The sequence below is a fragment of the Trachypithecus francoisi genome, unplaced genomic scaffold (genome assembly GCF_009764315.1).
Source record: "Trachypithecus francoisi isolate TF-2019V2 unplaced genomic scaffold, Tfra_2.0 Lachesis_group5, whole genome shotgun sequence".
Classification (NCBI taxonomy): Eukaryota; Metazoa; Chordata; class Mammalia; order Primates; family Cercopithecidae; genus Trachypithecus; species Trachypithecus francoisi.
In genome coordinates, this window is record NW_022681470.1 from 62267448 (window position 1) to 62281721 (window position 14274).

At 51.6% G+C, this 14274-nt stretch overlaps 1 protein-coding gene across 1 annotated transcript; it reads right to left on the bottom strand.

Moving 5' to 3' along the window:
* Window positions 1-10425, bottom strand: KLHDC8A (kelch domain containing 8A). Its single transcript, XM_033196591.1, has 6 exons — window positions 10082-10425; window positions 9177-9741; window positions 5492-5656; window positions 5042-5257; window positions 4356-4457; window positions 1-3445 (listed from the first exon to the last, which is right to left on the bottom strand). The coding sequence occupies exons 2-6, from the start codon at window positions 9550-9552 to the stop codon at window positions 3252-3254; spliced, it is 1053 nt and encodes a 350-aa protein (XP_033052482.1). The 5' UTR covers window positions 9553-9741; window positions 10082-10425; the 3' UTR covers window positions 1-3251.
* Window positions 10426-14274: the final 3849 nt, after the last annotated feature.

Below are 14274 nucleotides of genomic sequence, written 5' to 3' on the forward strand. Positions count from 1 at the left end.
AGTAGAGATAGGGTTTCTCCATGTTTTCAGGTTGGTCTCAAACTCCCGACCTCAGGTGATCCGCCCACCTCGGCCTCCCAAAGTGCTGGGATTACATGCGTGGGCCCCCGCACCTGGCCTCCCTCTTCTTTCAAAGTGCAGTTTGAGATTTATTTCCTGGAAACCTGCACTGAACTCTTCAATTCATCTCAGCTGTCTGCAACCACTGTGAGTGGGGTACCTCTGAGTTGCAATAGCAAAGGCTGACACTGATCAAACAGTAAAGGCAGCCATGGTCCCCTGTAGTCCTCCCAAGACTGTAACTGCTCTAGGGCAGGAATCCAGCACCATGCCAGGCACAGAATAGGTGTTAAATGTTAAATAATGGAATGAAAAAGTTAGAAGGGAACTTTCCTGGGGGTATATATTTAGGAATAATCTATGCCCATTTCACTTTAGGAAGCCCTTCTCACCCATTCCTTGCTAATACTCACAGTCATTCCTTAAGAAACAGTCTCCATCCCTCTAGATTTTGAGACATTTTCAACTTCCTACATAGTATAGCACAGTTGATTTTCTTTCCTTTCCTGTGCTATTTCATGTGAGGCTATGCAGTGCTGTGGTCACAAGTTTTGGAATCAGACCTGGTTCAGTTGCTTACAAGCTTGTGACCCTAGAGTCCCAGTTTTCTTAACTGCAAAATGGGAGGATACTACCTACCTCATGGAGTTGATCTGAGGATTGAAGGAAGTGCCTTACCACCTGTGAGACAGCATTATGATTGCCGTTGTGTATATTGGGAAATGAAGACAGGAAAGGTGAGGAGCCTTCCCACAGTGGAAAGGGAACGGGAAAGCCTATGGGGGTGGGGGAGCAAGGCCTGGGCCAGGCCATCTTACCCCAGATCCTGTGCTGCCTCTGTAGCACCATGAGGTACAGGACCACATGGCTTAACAGACATTCAGTATTTCCCTCATTCCTCAGTGAGGCACCGCTCAAGTCTTTCCAGAATGGACTTCCAAGGGGTGAGTCCTTAGCAGATGCCAGGTCCAGCCCTGAGTTACCCTCACAGATTCCAGCGGCTAATTCAACCTTTTAGAGCTCTCTGTACTCCCAAGGTTCTGTCTGACCATTTAAAAATGGTTCACTGTCTGGGAATGGTGGCTGAGGCTTGTAATCTAGCACTTTGGGAGGCCAAGGCAGGAGGATCACTTGAGTCTAGGGCCAGTTACTTGGGAGGCTGGGGTGGGAGGATTGCTTGAGCTCAGGTGGAGGGTGCAGTGAACCCTGGTCGCACCACTGCACTCCAGCCTGGACAATAGAGCAAGACCCTGTCTCAAAAAAAAGCTCAGCCCTATCCATGCATATAGGACCACTTTGTGTGCCTGGAAATGCCCCCTCCCATAAGACTTGGGTTTCTCTTGGAAGGGGTGGAGGCACCCCTGTTGCTAAACACCTTCCTTGGGTAGGGGATTGAGGAGACAGGATGCCTTTGGAAGAGCATCCCCTAACGCACAGTTCCATCATCCCTTATAGTATCTGCAGCTCCTCCAGCTCCTGTTTCTATCAATTACTTCAGGGGCTCAACTAAAATATAGGGATCCAGAAGCCGCAGGGGAGGCCTCTCTGCAGTCTCCTCACTAGGGGGCAGCAGCGGCTACCGGAGGCCTCCCAGCCCGGGGAGGGGAAGGGAAATGCTGGGCCAGCAGGTGGCAGTGCCCTTCTTGGACAGAAGTAAGGAAAAAGTCCAAGTACCCAGAGAAAGGGAGGGGAAAAAATCCGTATCCTGTAAAGACCCAGGTTCCACTTGTCCTTGAAGATTGAGCTGAAGGTGTCATACTCCCTCCCTCCAGGAGGCTCCCTAGACCCCTCAGATCCAGATAGGTGATCCTCCTCTGTTCCTGCCTCCTGGAGAAAGAATTACACTATCACCTGATGAGTGATACCTGACTCCTCCAGAACCCTTCAGGGCAGGCATTTTATTCACCATTTATTTTAAAAATAACTGGGAGTCAGAAACAGATGCTAAGAGGAGGCACATTCTTCGAGTTTTTTAAAAGAACCCTTTCTACTTTGGATAGGACAAAAATGAGCTTTGGCTGAATGAACTGAGACTAGACATAAGAAGGACTGAGCTGCTGATGAGTTCTGAATGGAAGATTAACATGCAGTCTCAAGGCAGGAGAAGAAGAATATGTGCTGTTTTCCTGGGATTGGGGTAACTGGTGGTGGCTGTGAGAAGGCAGGGCACTTCAGAGGGGACAGCCAAGAACAGGTGGTCACTGCGGGCCCTCCTTAGCCTGAGAATGCCGGAGGGATTGTTTTATGGGGTCCTCCCTGCCCCTCAAGACACCCTTCTGCCCCACCCCCACACCAGGGTGCTAGAGAAGTTAGGAATATAGATTTTAATCATTGTGCTGCTGCTATTAACCAGAGTGCAATTAATCCATCTTTTGTGGATTTTGATGCCACAGTGTAAATGAGAAGGTTTCACACAGAAACCCTCTGGGGGCCTTCGGTGACAAAAGGGCTAGGCCTCTGGTGGGGAGGGGGTGGAAGAAGGTGAAGTGGAATTAGGAGAGATGTGGGGAGCAGACCTATGGCTGGGAGACTGCTCCTTCTCCATCATCACATGCCCAGCAAGGACCCCAAGAGGAAGGGATTCTTCCTGCCATGGCCTGGGCTGTCCAAGTGAGCCTGACTACCCTTCCAAGGCAGCTGCCTCTAGCTTCATGTCCAATTCTCGCTGAGTAGATGAGGTCCAGGGTAGGCCCACAGTTGACCACCAAATGGTGAAGAGATATAAACCAAGGGAGAAGAAAGGGGTTTGGAACCCCCAATCATTCTCCATTTTTCATCTTAAGCAACCTTAAAACGAATTTAGAGCTGGGGAAAGACAGCAACAGCAGTTTATCCTCTCTGTCAGAACTGCTCTACCTGCCTCCTGGAGATGGGGGTCGGGGGAGGTGGGACTCACAGGAGGGAGAGGTAGGAAATATTCCTGTGCCTTTCTGTGCCTGTGCAGTAAGTGGAGACTCTCTTCAGAGTCAGCTCTGCAGCTGGTTGAGTCATCTGTGCCTCTTACAGTTTTCTGAGATTGGTAGGATTTGGAGCTATAGAGAGGTCACTTAGAGCCCCAAGGCCAGACTCCACTGGCTGCTAACAGGAGCTGACATTCTGGGAAGCAGCCCTGACTGCTTGGACAAGATCATTCCTCATGTCAAGAGTGAAGTGATATGGTCCAGGGCAAAGGTACTGGACCCAGAAGACAGCTAGGAGTCAGAGACACACAGGGCCTCCACTGCGTCACTCAGACCCTGGTTGACACCTCCCACGGCGAGGAGGCAGTTCTTGACGACTATGCTGGAGCAGGCACAGCGGGGTGTGGGCATGGCAGGGAGGATCTCCCATTTGTTCTTCCCTGGGTGGAATGCTTCCGCCGTCTCCAGGACAGTGGGTTGATTCCCTGAAAGTGTCAAGGGAATCAGACCTTACAAAGGAGTCCAACCACCAATCCATGCCCCACAGTCACCCCACCTTCCTCCCTTGGGCACCCACAAGCAGAAGACAAGCAAGGTCAGCTTCCTTGGCTACAGGATTACTCCCTTTACTAAGCCAGTGGCTTTTGTCAAGCAGCCACTTTGTCCCTCCTACCTTCTTCCTTTCTGTCTCTTTAAGAGTAAGCTTTCTTTCCCTACCCATTGCTTTTCACCAGAGCTTTCTAGCACACTACTGCCTCACTGCTATCCTTTCTTAAAAAAGCTACTGACATGGTCTAGCTCATATGGTTCCTTCATGCATGAGTAAGGTGGGAGTTTGTCCACACTAAGTAGACTTGGGGTACCTGGAAGCCCTGCTGCCTGGACCTCTCTTCCTTGATGATGGGGGACTTCTCACTTTAGAGTCCTTCCTTCAAAATACCAGTAATCTCTGGCAGAGTTAATATATCAAATCCAAGATTCATCTGTTGAACTTATTTAATCAGATTGCTTTCCTGTTCCATGATTGGGCTGGGTATCCAAGGAGAAGAGATTGGTCAGAGGAAGACCAAGGCTAATCTCCTCCACATTTTGTCTCCAGTCATGCCCGTTTAGGGATCTGTGCTCAGCAAGCCTGTGCTGCACAGCTATGGGTGTCCCTTATTCTCTCTGCGTCACAGTGTCCCCCGTGTAGGAGGACAGAAAGGCCACACCTGGGGCCCAGAGTGGATAGTAATATCCAGGCTGGAAGAAACGGAGTGCTTTGAAATGTTTGGAGTAAAGTGGTAGGCAGGTGGTTTGCAAGGAGCCAGTACCCTTTCCTGCATATGCAAAGTGCCAAGGATCCACCGAGCACCAGAACCACAATAAATTCCAGCCTGAAAGCGCCATCCTTACCAAGTCCCCCAGCCACTATGACCCGTCCACTCAGACAGCCAGCCACAAAGTCTGCCCGCCGCTTCTTGAGGAAGAATGATCGTTCCATCTTCAGCCATCCCCCTATAGGCCATGGATAATGGTGGGTTATATAGAGAGAATGAGATAGAGACCACTCCCACCAAATACAGATTGTGGCCCAAATAGCTTTCACCCTGGGCAGTGTCTTCACTCTATTTATCCTTTATGCTTGGGGAGTACACAGTTCCTCCTGCTGTTTGAAATTCTCTGCGGCTTCCCCCTCTCCCATGCTTGCTGCTCTGTAAGGCATTATCATCACCTTGACTTCTGCTTAGGAGGCTAATAGAGGCAGTGAGGGTAGGAGTCAGGATCCTTCTGTTTCTCCATCAGTAAAAAGTAAGAAAAATCCCTCTCTGACCTGGTCCTGTGTGAATATTGTAAGAAAAGACAATATACGTAGAAAAGGGGCTTTGAAAAAAACCAACCAAGCAAAAAGGGGAACTATAGCAATGAAGGAATTTGATTCCAAGAGTAGCCCTGAGTGGAGAGGGCTGCTGAGACTTCCAAGAAGCTTGCTCAGCTGGGTAAACAGCCCTGGAAGATGGTTGGAATGGGTGTAAGGGATGGGGAGCCAGCCAGAAGGGCAGTGGGCAGCCAGAGCTTCCTGGGGAAGGTGACCAGCTCACCCTGTTCCATGTCAAACACGTCCATCGTCCGCAGGAACTTGGGCTGCCGGTAGAGGCGACCTTGCCGCAGGCCTCCCAGGCTGTACAAGTGGCTGTCCAGGGTCACAAAGCTGGAGAAGGCCCGCTTACAGGGAATGTTGGGAAACTTGGTCCAGGAGCGAGTCTCGATGTCAAAGACCTCGAAAGCGTTGACTGCATACTTGGACTGTCGTCCCCCTGGGGGCCAGAGCAGGATAGAGGTTGGGCAGAAGGGTTGTCCCTGAGGACAGGGACAGCGAAAAGGGTTTCCCCTTTTGACAGTTACTCATTCATACAGGAAGCTCCTGGTGGGCTGGGCAGTGTGATTATCCCCAGTACCGACGAGATGCTCAGCACACAGGCACTGCTTCCCATGGGAACTGAGCCAAGGGAAGGAAGGAGGGTAGGTATAGAACAGTAACCCATCCTTACCCAGCACGTAGATCTTGGAGCCTCGGAGGAAGGAGGTGGCAGCATATCTCGGGGTGGGCATGGGTGCTAGTGACACCCACATGTCCTTGAGCATGTCATAGTGTTGGAGGTGGCTGTGTGGACGTAGGTCCAGGCCCATCCCGCCTGCCGCATATACTCGGTAATCTAAGAAGAAAGGTCATACATGCCCCTGGCTTAGCTCACAAGTACAGCAAAGCAGGCCCACCAGCATCCATTGCCTCCCATGGCCAGGCCAAGCTTTCAACCACTGCTCAGCCAGAATGAGTCATATCTGTATCAGTGTGGTTGATAGCACCATTCAAAGAAGTCCCTGCTACAGCTGAGCCTGAGAGCCTGTTTTTGTTTGTTTGTTTGTTTGTTTTTTAATTTAGATAGGATCTCATTCTGTCATCCAAGCTGGAGTGTGGCATAATCCATAATTATGGTTCACTGCAACCTTGACCTCCTGGGCTCAAGAGATCTTCCCACCTCAGCCTCCCAAGTAGCCTCCCAAGTAGCTATGGTGGCATGTACTACAGGTCCATGCCACCATACCTGGCTAATCTTTGTATTTTTTGTAGAGACAGGGTTTTGCCATGTTGCCCAGGCTGGTCTCGAACTCTGGGGCTAAAGCAATCCTCTTGCCTCCACCTTCCAAAGTACTGGGATTGCAGGTGTGAGCCACTGCGCCCAGCTGCCTGGGTGTTTTGAAGCCATGGTATGATTACATGCCTTAGTCTTCCTTAGTGTCCAGCCCTTTGGCTAAGCCTGAAACACTGCATGAAGTCTAGGCCTGGAAAACCCTTTGCAGATCTTGTCCCCTTCACTGTCCTCCTCCCTGGGCAGCCAGAGGGCAAGCCAAAGAGGACAGGTATTCTTTTTTTTTGAGAGAGAGTCTTGTCTTGTCACCCAGGCTGGAGTGCAATGGCATGATCTCAGCTCACTGCAACCTCTGCCTCTCAGGTTCAAGCGATTCTCCTGCCTCAGCCTCCAGAGTAGCTGGGATTACAGATGCCTGCCACCACACCTGGTTACTTTTTTTTGTATTTTTAGTAGAGACAGGATTTCACTGTGTTGGCCAGGCTGGTCTTGAACTCCTTACCTCAGGTGATCCACCCAGATCTTGGGCGGATCTTGGCCTCCCAGAGTGTGGAGATTACAGGCATGAGCCACCACGCCTGGCCTCAATGAGTAGAGATATTCTTCTGATGCCCTTTCCCCAGGCATTCACAAACTGGAATTTTTTAGATATGGCAGGGGCCTTTAGAAATAAGATGAGTCATGCTGTCACTGGCCTATGGGACACTGGACTGCTGCTGGTCTGTGTCTGCCAGCCCCATGGGGGAATGCCATCTTCCTTCACACATTGGGAGACTTGTGGGATCCAGGAGTCACTTCGACTAAATGATATAGGGCTAGGGGCGAATGAGGGTGAAGCTTTGGAGAGAGTGCTGGCCCCTTTAAGAAACCGTGCCTAGGAAGTGAGCTGGGGTACTTTGAGAAGTGAGTCTCCTCTCATTCTCTACTACTCGTGACTGTAGGTGGCCTTTCAAATGACTTCACTACACCAGAGAGGATGGGCAAGGCATCTGTGTTTCCCTGGGTCTCATCCCAGGACCTCCCGAGCCTCTCTTTCTCAGGGAGCCACCCCTGCCCGGGATTCTGTCTGCCAGCAGCCAGTCCTCACTGCTTCTGGCTCCAGGACGCCTTTATTCTTTTTTTTTTTTTTTTTTTTGAGACGGAGTCTCGCTCTGCCGCCCAGGCTGGAGTGCAGTGGCCGGATCTCAGCTCACTGCAAGCTCTGCCTCCCGGGTTTACACCATTCTCCTTCCTCAGCCTCCCGAGTAGCTGGGACTACAGGCGCCCGCCACGTCGCCCGGCTAGTTTTTTGTTTTTTTTAGTAGAGACGGGGTTTCACCGTGTTAGCCAGGATGGTCTCGATCTCCTGACCTCGTGATCCGCCCCTCTCGGCCTCCCAAAGTGCTGGGATTACAGGCTTGAGCCACCGCGCCCGGCCTGACGCCTTTATTCTTAAGGTGATTGTAGGGATGAGTACTATTTCCTCCTACTTTCCAATCTTACTGGAAAAAAAAAAATGCCAACCCTAGCCTGAGGCTGGAAGACGGTGCCTGCTAATGAGGAATTCACCTTGCACGAGCTCCACCCATCCCATCCTGTGTTAGTTGAAACACCTCCTCCTGGGAATCCTCCCATCCACTCCTCACTACTATTTTTGTGCCCAATTCTTACTCATCGTTTCAGACCCATCTGGATGTCCCTGAACTACAAGGCTGGGTGGACAGCACCGGCTCAGTGCCTCCTGAGTGATGGCTCTTCTGTCACCCTATTCCATCACCCTAATTGCCACATGTTACTGAATAATCTTTGTTTCTTTCAATGGATTGTAGGCCCTTGAGAATCTGTTAAATCTATAGCCCTAGCATCTGGCACAATGCCTGGTACACAGGCATGTAAATGCTTATTAAACTAACTCTTGAACTCATTCAGTGCCATAGTAAGAGCACAGATTCAATCATCACTATCTGTGTCACCTCAGACCAGTGGTTTAACTAACTCTTTGGGCCTTACACTGCTTCTCTCTAAAATCAGAGTAATACCAGCACTTACCTCATTGGATAGGTTGTGAGAATCAAAGGGGTTAATGTATACAAAGCACCAATGGTAAGGATTCAATGAACGTTAGTTATTAATCTTTCAAGACCATTTATTGAGGCCTGGGATGAAGATGTACTTTTTCCCTCCCTTGCTCTCTGTAGGCCTCCAGGCCTTCCATCCTTCTTACTGGGAGGTTACAGAAGCCCCACTGGCTGTGCTGCCCTGGGGGATTCTGCACCAGAGTTTCTCTCTGGTCACCTTCATTGGTCAGATCCAGACTCCTGAAGGCAGGGAACAGATCTTCTGCCTCTTTCCTTCCTTCCTTGAGCCTGGCACTGTGCCAGGGACAGAGCAGGTGCTCAAGAAATACTGGTTCCCAATCTACAGTAGATTTGACATGCAGCTAGTATGGTTTAGCAGAAGAGGGAGGGAGGAAAAGGAGACGGAGGGAAGGTTGCACCCCACTGCAAGCCTGTGCTGCTCAGGTGTGTCTGAACTTGGTGTCTCCTCATTCCCATTGAACCATCTCCCACAAAACCCTTTGTGTTTTAGCAAAAGAGCTTTCAGAGCTCTAGGTTCTGGGCTGTACTAGGCGTGAAAAGAATGAAATGAGGGGCTTTGAGAAAGGAAAATGGGAATCACAAAACCATGTAGTGAGGACATACATGCGCTGAGGACTTAGTGAAATGGGGCAAGACGTTTCAGGAGCACAACCCCCAGGAACATTCTGGTCTCCATTAAGCATCTCTGAGATTGGGAGGCAGAGGGGGAGGTTGAAGGTGGAAGAGGCCCCTGGAATGAGGTCCCAAAGCCCTCTCAGTGGGGCCTGGTGACGCTAAAGGATGGAGTGAGCATTGTCAGGACCCCAAATAGGTGTCTGGGGGTGGTGGCACCTGCAAGGCAGGTTTCAGGGGCTAGGGTGTGGCGGCGGGAGGTGCAGGCGTTCTGCTGAACGCATGCGGTCTGCAGAAACATGGCACTAAACTCCACAGCCCACAGCAAATGCGTGTTTCCTTCGTGGCCCCCCACTTCCTTCTCTCTGGCCGCCCTCAGCCCTGGCCCCACTTGCCTTTGGCCGTGACAGAAATGCCCATGGCGGCCTCACGCAGCGTGCTCCTCTTCTTCCACTTGCCCTCATCGATGCTGTACATCTCCACGACCTTCAGGGGCAACTGATTGGTGCCCACGCCCCCAATCACCATGATCCGCTTCCCCAGGGCAGTGACGGCCACCCCCGCCCGGGCTGTGGGCAGCGGGGGCAAGGCGGTCCACTGGTCGGCCTCGGGGGAGTAGACCTCGAAGCAGTCCATGGGGACGCCGTTGTCGTCACATCCCCCGATGGCATAGACCTGGCCCCCGGTCTCCAGCAGGGAGCAGTAGACCCGGCGGCTGGGCAGTGGCGCTAGGCGCTTCCACTGGAAGTCCTTGACGTTAGGCACCTCCATGGCAGCCTCGGGGAGCGCCCGGGCGCTGGGAGAGGCGCGAGCGCGGGGGTCCACCGGCTACTGGGCGCCGGCTCCCACGGCCCCTCTCGCCACCTCCATCGGGCTCTCGAGCGCCAGCCCCAGCCAGACGCCGGCCAGTACTTCACTGTGCTCCGAGTCTCAGCGGTCCGGCGGCGTCCACGCCTGGCCCTGCGGGAGGAACGCGGCGAATCAAGGGCAGCCGGGGCCACGCGCTCTCCGGCGGGCACCAGGCGGGCTCCGCAGCCCCTGGTCAACTTCACCGGGAAGACGCGGCGGCGGAGGGCGCCCCCCGGCGGCGGCACCACGCCCTGCACCGCTTGGTCCCCGCCCCCTCCCCACCCGCAGCTCGGACACTGCCGGAGCAATCCGCGGGCTGGGGCTTTCAGGGGTTCGGGGCGACGGGCAGTCCCCGGGCGGAGGAAGGAGTTAGCGTCTCTCGGCGTCTACGCCTCTCTTCCCCCGCGCCCCCTCCCCGCAGTCTCGGCGCCCCCGCCCCCGCATCACTTACGCTGCCAGGCCCGGGGAGCGCTGCGGCGAGGCGCAGACGACGCATCACCGGGGAGCCCGGAGCCCCCGCCCGGCTGCACGGGAGCCGGGGAGAGGGCGCTCTGTCCTTCCCAGTCCGCGCGCCGCTGTCACACATGCAGATGAGGAGATGAAGTGAACAGCAGGAAGGAGAAGCGGAGCCGCCGCCGGGGAGGAAGCCGGCGAGCCCGCTCCGCTGCTCCGCTCGGTCCCCATCCGCAGCCACCACACCTGTGCAGGAATCCGCGTGCGTCCCGGGACATAGCGTGCTGTGACCTCTTTAGAGAAGCCCCGCCGCCCGGGCCCCGGGGGAAGCGCTCACCTTGTCTACAGGGTCAAGGAAAGCAGGGCACTAGAACCAAGCACCCAGATGACGGGCACAGACTCCCTCCGGTGCGGGGGCGGGCTTTTGTGTTTGTTTTGGATGAAGAGGCAGAGAGTCCAATTACCCAGTTTATCTACAGTACACAGACTCAGTTCGTGACAGGCTGACTAAATAGCCAGCTTTGCTTGGGGGGAGGTATTATCATATAGTTTAACCTCATGGAAACAACTTATGTGGGTGCGATGCACGCAGACCTGGCACAGGTACTTTCAAATATAACATATACACCCACTTGCACATAGATGCGTAACTTACACATCACCCTCCCCCCCGAAATAGACACATCCACAGAGACACTGACCAATGATGCACAGACAGACATGTGGACACAGCCAGAGACACCAACATAGACAAACACACACAGGCAGTTTTTCCATCTGCCACACACATGCACAACCCACCACCGCCACCATCACCCTTCACAAGCTTTAGGAAGGGGAAACCTGATGATCAAATCTCCGTCCCCAGCACCAACCCACAGGGCTTGACAAACAATCCTTGCAAGCCACCCTGTAATACCCTTTACAGGACAGTAGCCCCCAGTAACAAAGGTGCCCATGAGGCCAGAGAACCACCTGGTTTGGTGGACTGCAAGGCTGATGGAATCTTCCTCCTACCTGGTTCTCTCAAATGTAGCCAAGTCTTGAAAGACCCAGGCTTGGGAGGCTGGAAGACCTGGGTTTGAATCTTGCCTCTGAAACTTGTTTAACTACTCTAAGCCTCAGTTTCTTTTACAGATAGATAAATAGATCTATATCTATATATTTTTTGATAGATCTATATCTATATATTTTTTAAACTACAGTTATAATTTTGAGAAAATTTTAGATTCACATGCAGCTGTAAGAAAGAATACCCTTTACCCAGTTTCTCCCAATGGCAACATCTTACAAAACTATAGTACAGTATATATCACAACCAGGGTTTTGAAATTGATCAGTCAAGATATAATAGTTCTGGCCGGGTGAGGTAGCTCATACCTGTAATCCAGGCACTTTGGGAGGCCCAGGCAGGCAGATCACTTGAGGTCAGGAGTTTCAGACCAGCCTGGCCAACATGGTGAAACCCCATCTCTACTAAGAATACAAAAAAATTAGCCAGGCATGGTGGCATGCACCTGTAGTCCCAACTACTCGGGAGGCTGAGGCAGGAGGTTCACCTGAACCTGGAAAATGGAGATTGCAGTGAGCCAAGCTTGCGCCACTGCACTCCAGCCTGGGTGACAGAGCAAGACTCTGTCTCAAAAAAACAAAACGAAACAAACCTTCCACCCTCAAAATTATACAGTCGAGGTGGGGTTTGGTGGCTCATGCCTGTAATCCTAGCACTTTGGGTTGCCGAGGCAGGTGGATCACCTGAGGTCAGGAATTCGAGATCAGCCTGGTCAACATGGTGAAATCTTGTCTCTACTAAAAATACCAAATTAACTGGGTGCAGTGACGCATACCTGTGATCCCAACTACTCAGGAGGCAGAGGCAGGAGAATCACTTGAACCCGGGAGGCAGAGGTTTCAGCAAGCCGAGATTGCAGCATTGCACTCCATCCAACGGGCCCATTTTACTACTTTGAGTTCTTGGCTTAAAAATTCCACTGTTTGTTAGTTTGAATTCTCTGTGCTTACAAAGTAAGCACCTCTAGAACCTTCACAGAGGAAAGCTGTGTCTGTTTTCCCTATTCAATCAGAACTCATAAATTCCAAAAGCATGGGGTGTGAATTAATGAAATTTCACAGAAACACTGAACATTTCCCTTTCGTCCTAGGAGTCTCTAACTGCCTGGAGAAATAGGGAACGGACATTTACCTCAGCGTGAACTGTCTTCACAAAATCAGAATGGGTGATCGGAAAGATTTAAAGCCATAGACCTTCCTCAAAAGGGCTTGTTGGAGTCCATCCTCAGCCTCTTTTGCCCACTGAGCCTTCTACCAAAGCAGTGAGGCCAGGCTTCTTAAAGAGCCCTCACCACCCCAGCTGGGGCAGCTTAATAAGCAGACAGATAGAGCTCCACGCTGTATGTTATATTTGTGTCAGCTGTTGAGATCATCTAAGCCCTTGCATGTCCATTTTCTCGTAATCTTAAAACAGCCCCAGGAGGGGTTGCCAGGTAGGTATCGGTATCCACTTTTGACAGATGAGGAATTTGAGCCTTAATGAGATGAAGTGACTTACTTAGGACCATGCAGGCCATTCAGGGTGGGTCCAAGGTATGAATTCCAAATCCAGTACTCCTTCACTTTATCACAATGAAATCACAAATGAAAGAATTGTGCCTTATGAATGAAACCAAGCAGGTCCACTCTCCACTTGGCTTCTGGTCTTTATTCCACTGCGGTGAAGAAAGGAGCCCAGGCTCCCAAGGATATTCCAGCGGCTGCCCATACTGTTTGTGCCAGGCAGTGCAGGTAAAGAAGTGCTGGAATCCAGCCCTAGAATAGGCCCCCATTCTAAACTAAGGCTCATATCCTACAGGCACCATCTTCTATGCAGACCGTCGGATCTAGGGACTCAGACCCTTGGAAAAGTACTAAGAACAGGATGTCTTCCAGACCATGACCTAATTGCTTGTTCTGGAAGTCCTGGCTTCTCTCCATCTCCCCCATCTCTCTTCCTCTCCGCCAGGTAACATCCTTTAGTCCTTACACTGAGTGCACATCGAGGAAGCTTGTAACCTAGCAACTGCCACTTAAGATTCCCTGAGTCACCTGTGGTTTCCACTGCCTGGGCTGAGTGCACCAAGATGGGGCCTTAAGGAGTGCCAAGCAGGGGGCCGGGCGCGGTGGCTCAAGCCTGTAATCCCAGCACTTTGGGAGGCCGGGACGGGCGGATCACGAGGTCAGGAGATTGAGACCATCCTGGCTAATACGGTGAAACCCTGTCTCTACTTAAAAATACAAAAAAGTAGCCGGGCGACGAGGCGGGCGCCTGTAGTCCCAGCTACTTGGGAGGCTGAGGCAGGAGAATGGCGTAAACCCGGGAGGCGGAGCTTGCAGTGAGCTGAGATCCGGCCACTGCACTCCAGCCTGGGTGGCAGAGCAAGACTCCGTCTCAAACAAAACAAAACAAAACAAAACAAAAAAAGGAGTGCCAAGCAGAGGGAGAATGTCCAGTGACTCCTTTGATCCCTCCCCACCCTATTCTAGTGTGTAACCATTTTTCTGGTCAGGAAGTTCTTCCTCATGTCAAATCTAAATCCTTCTTGCTCTAAAATCTTGCATAACATTGAACCAGGGTTTCTCTTTTGCCTTAAAAGGGGTTTGCGTTTTTAGGCTGGATGAGGTGGCCCATGCCTGTAATCCCAGCACTTGGGGAGGCTGAGGCATGTGGCTATATGATCCCAGGAGTTCGAGACCAGCCTCAAAAACATAGCGAGACCCTGTCTCTATAAGAAATAAAAGTTATCCGAGCTTCGTGGCACATAATCCTAGCTACTAGGGAGGCTGAGGTGGGAGGATCACTTGAGCCCAGGAAGCAGAGGCTTCGGTGAACCAAGATTGTGCCACTGCACTCCAGCTTAGGTGACACAGCAAGACCCTGTCTCTCTTAAAAAAAAATAAAAGTGTTAGATTTTTTGCCTTGGTCACAAGGTAGGGTGGGAGGTTGGGGAATTAGGGGAGGGAAAAGTCATAAAAGCCTCTAAAGATTAGGCCTTTGGTGCTGTGGAGTCTTTATTATAGATATTGATGCATCAATCAAACTTGGGGATGCTCAGCCCCAGAAAAAGTCACTCAGTACATTTTGGGTTTTTTTTTTTTTTTTTTTGAAAAGATGGGGTCTTGCAATATTGCCCAAGC

What these genes read in the sequence shown, in the direction of transcription:
- KLHDC8A (XM_033196591.1), bottom strand. Translation starts at nt 9,552, where the DNA reads ATGGAGGTGCCTAACGTCAAGGACTTCCAGTGGAAGCGCCTAGCGCCA. An exon ending in CATTTCTGTCACGGCCAAAG is followed by an intron (nt 5,657 to 9,176) that starts GCAAGTGGGGCC and finishes CTTTCTTCTTAG; the next exon opens with ATTACCGAGTATATGCGGCA. An exon ending in CATAGTGGCTGGGGGACTTG is followed by an intron (nt 3,446 to 4,355) that starts GTAAGGATGGCG and finishes TGACACTTTCAG; the next exon opens with GGAATCAACCCACTGTCCTG.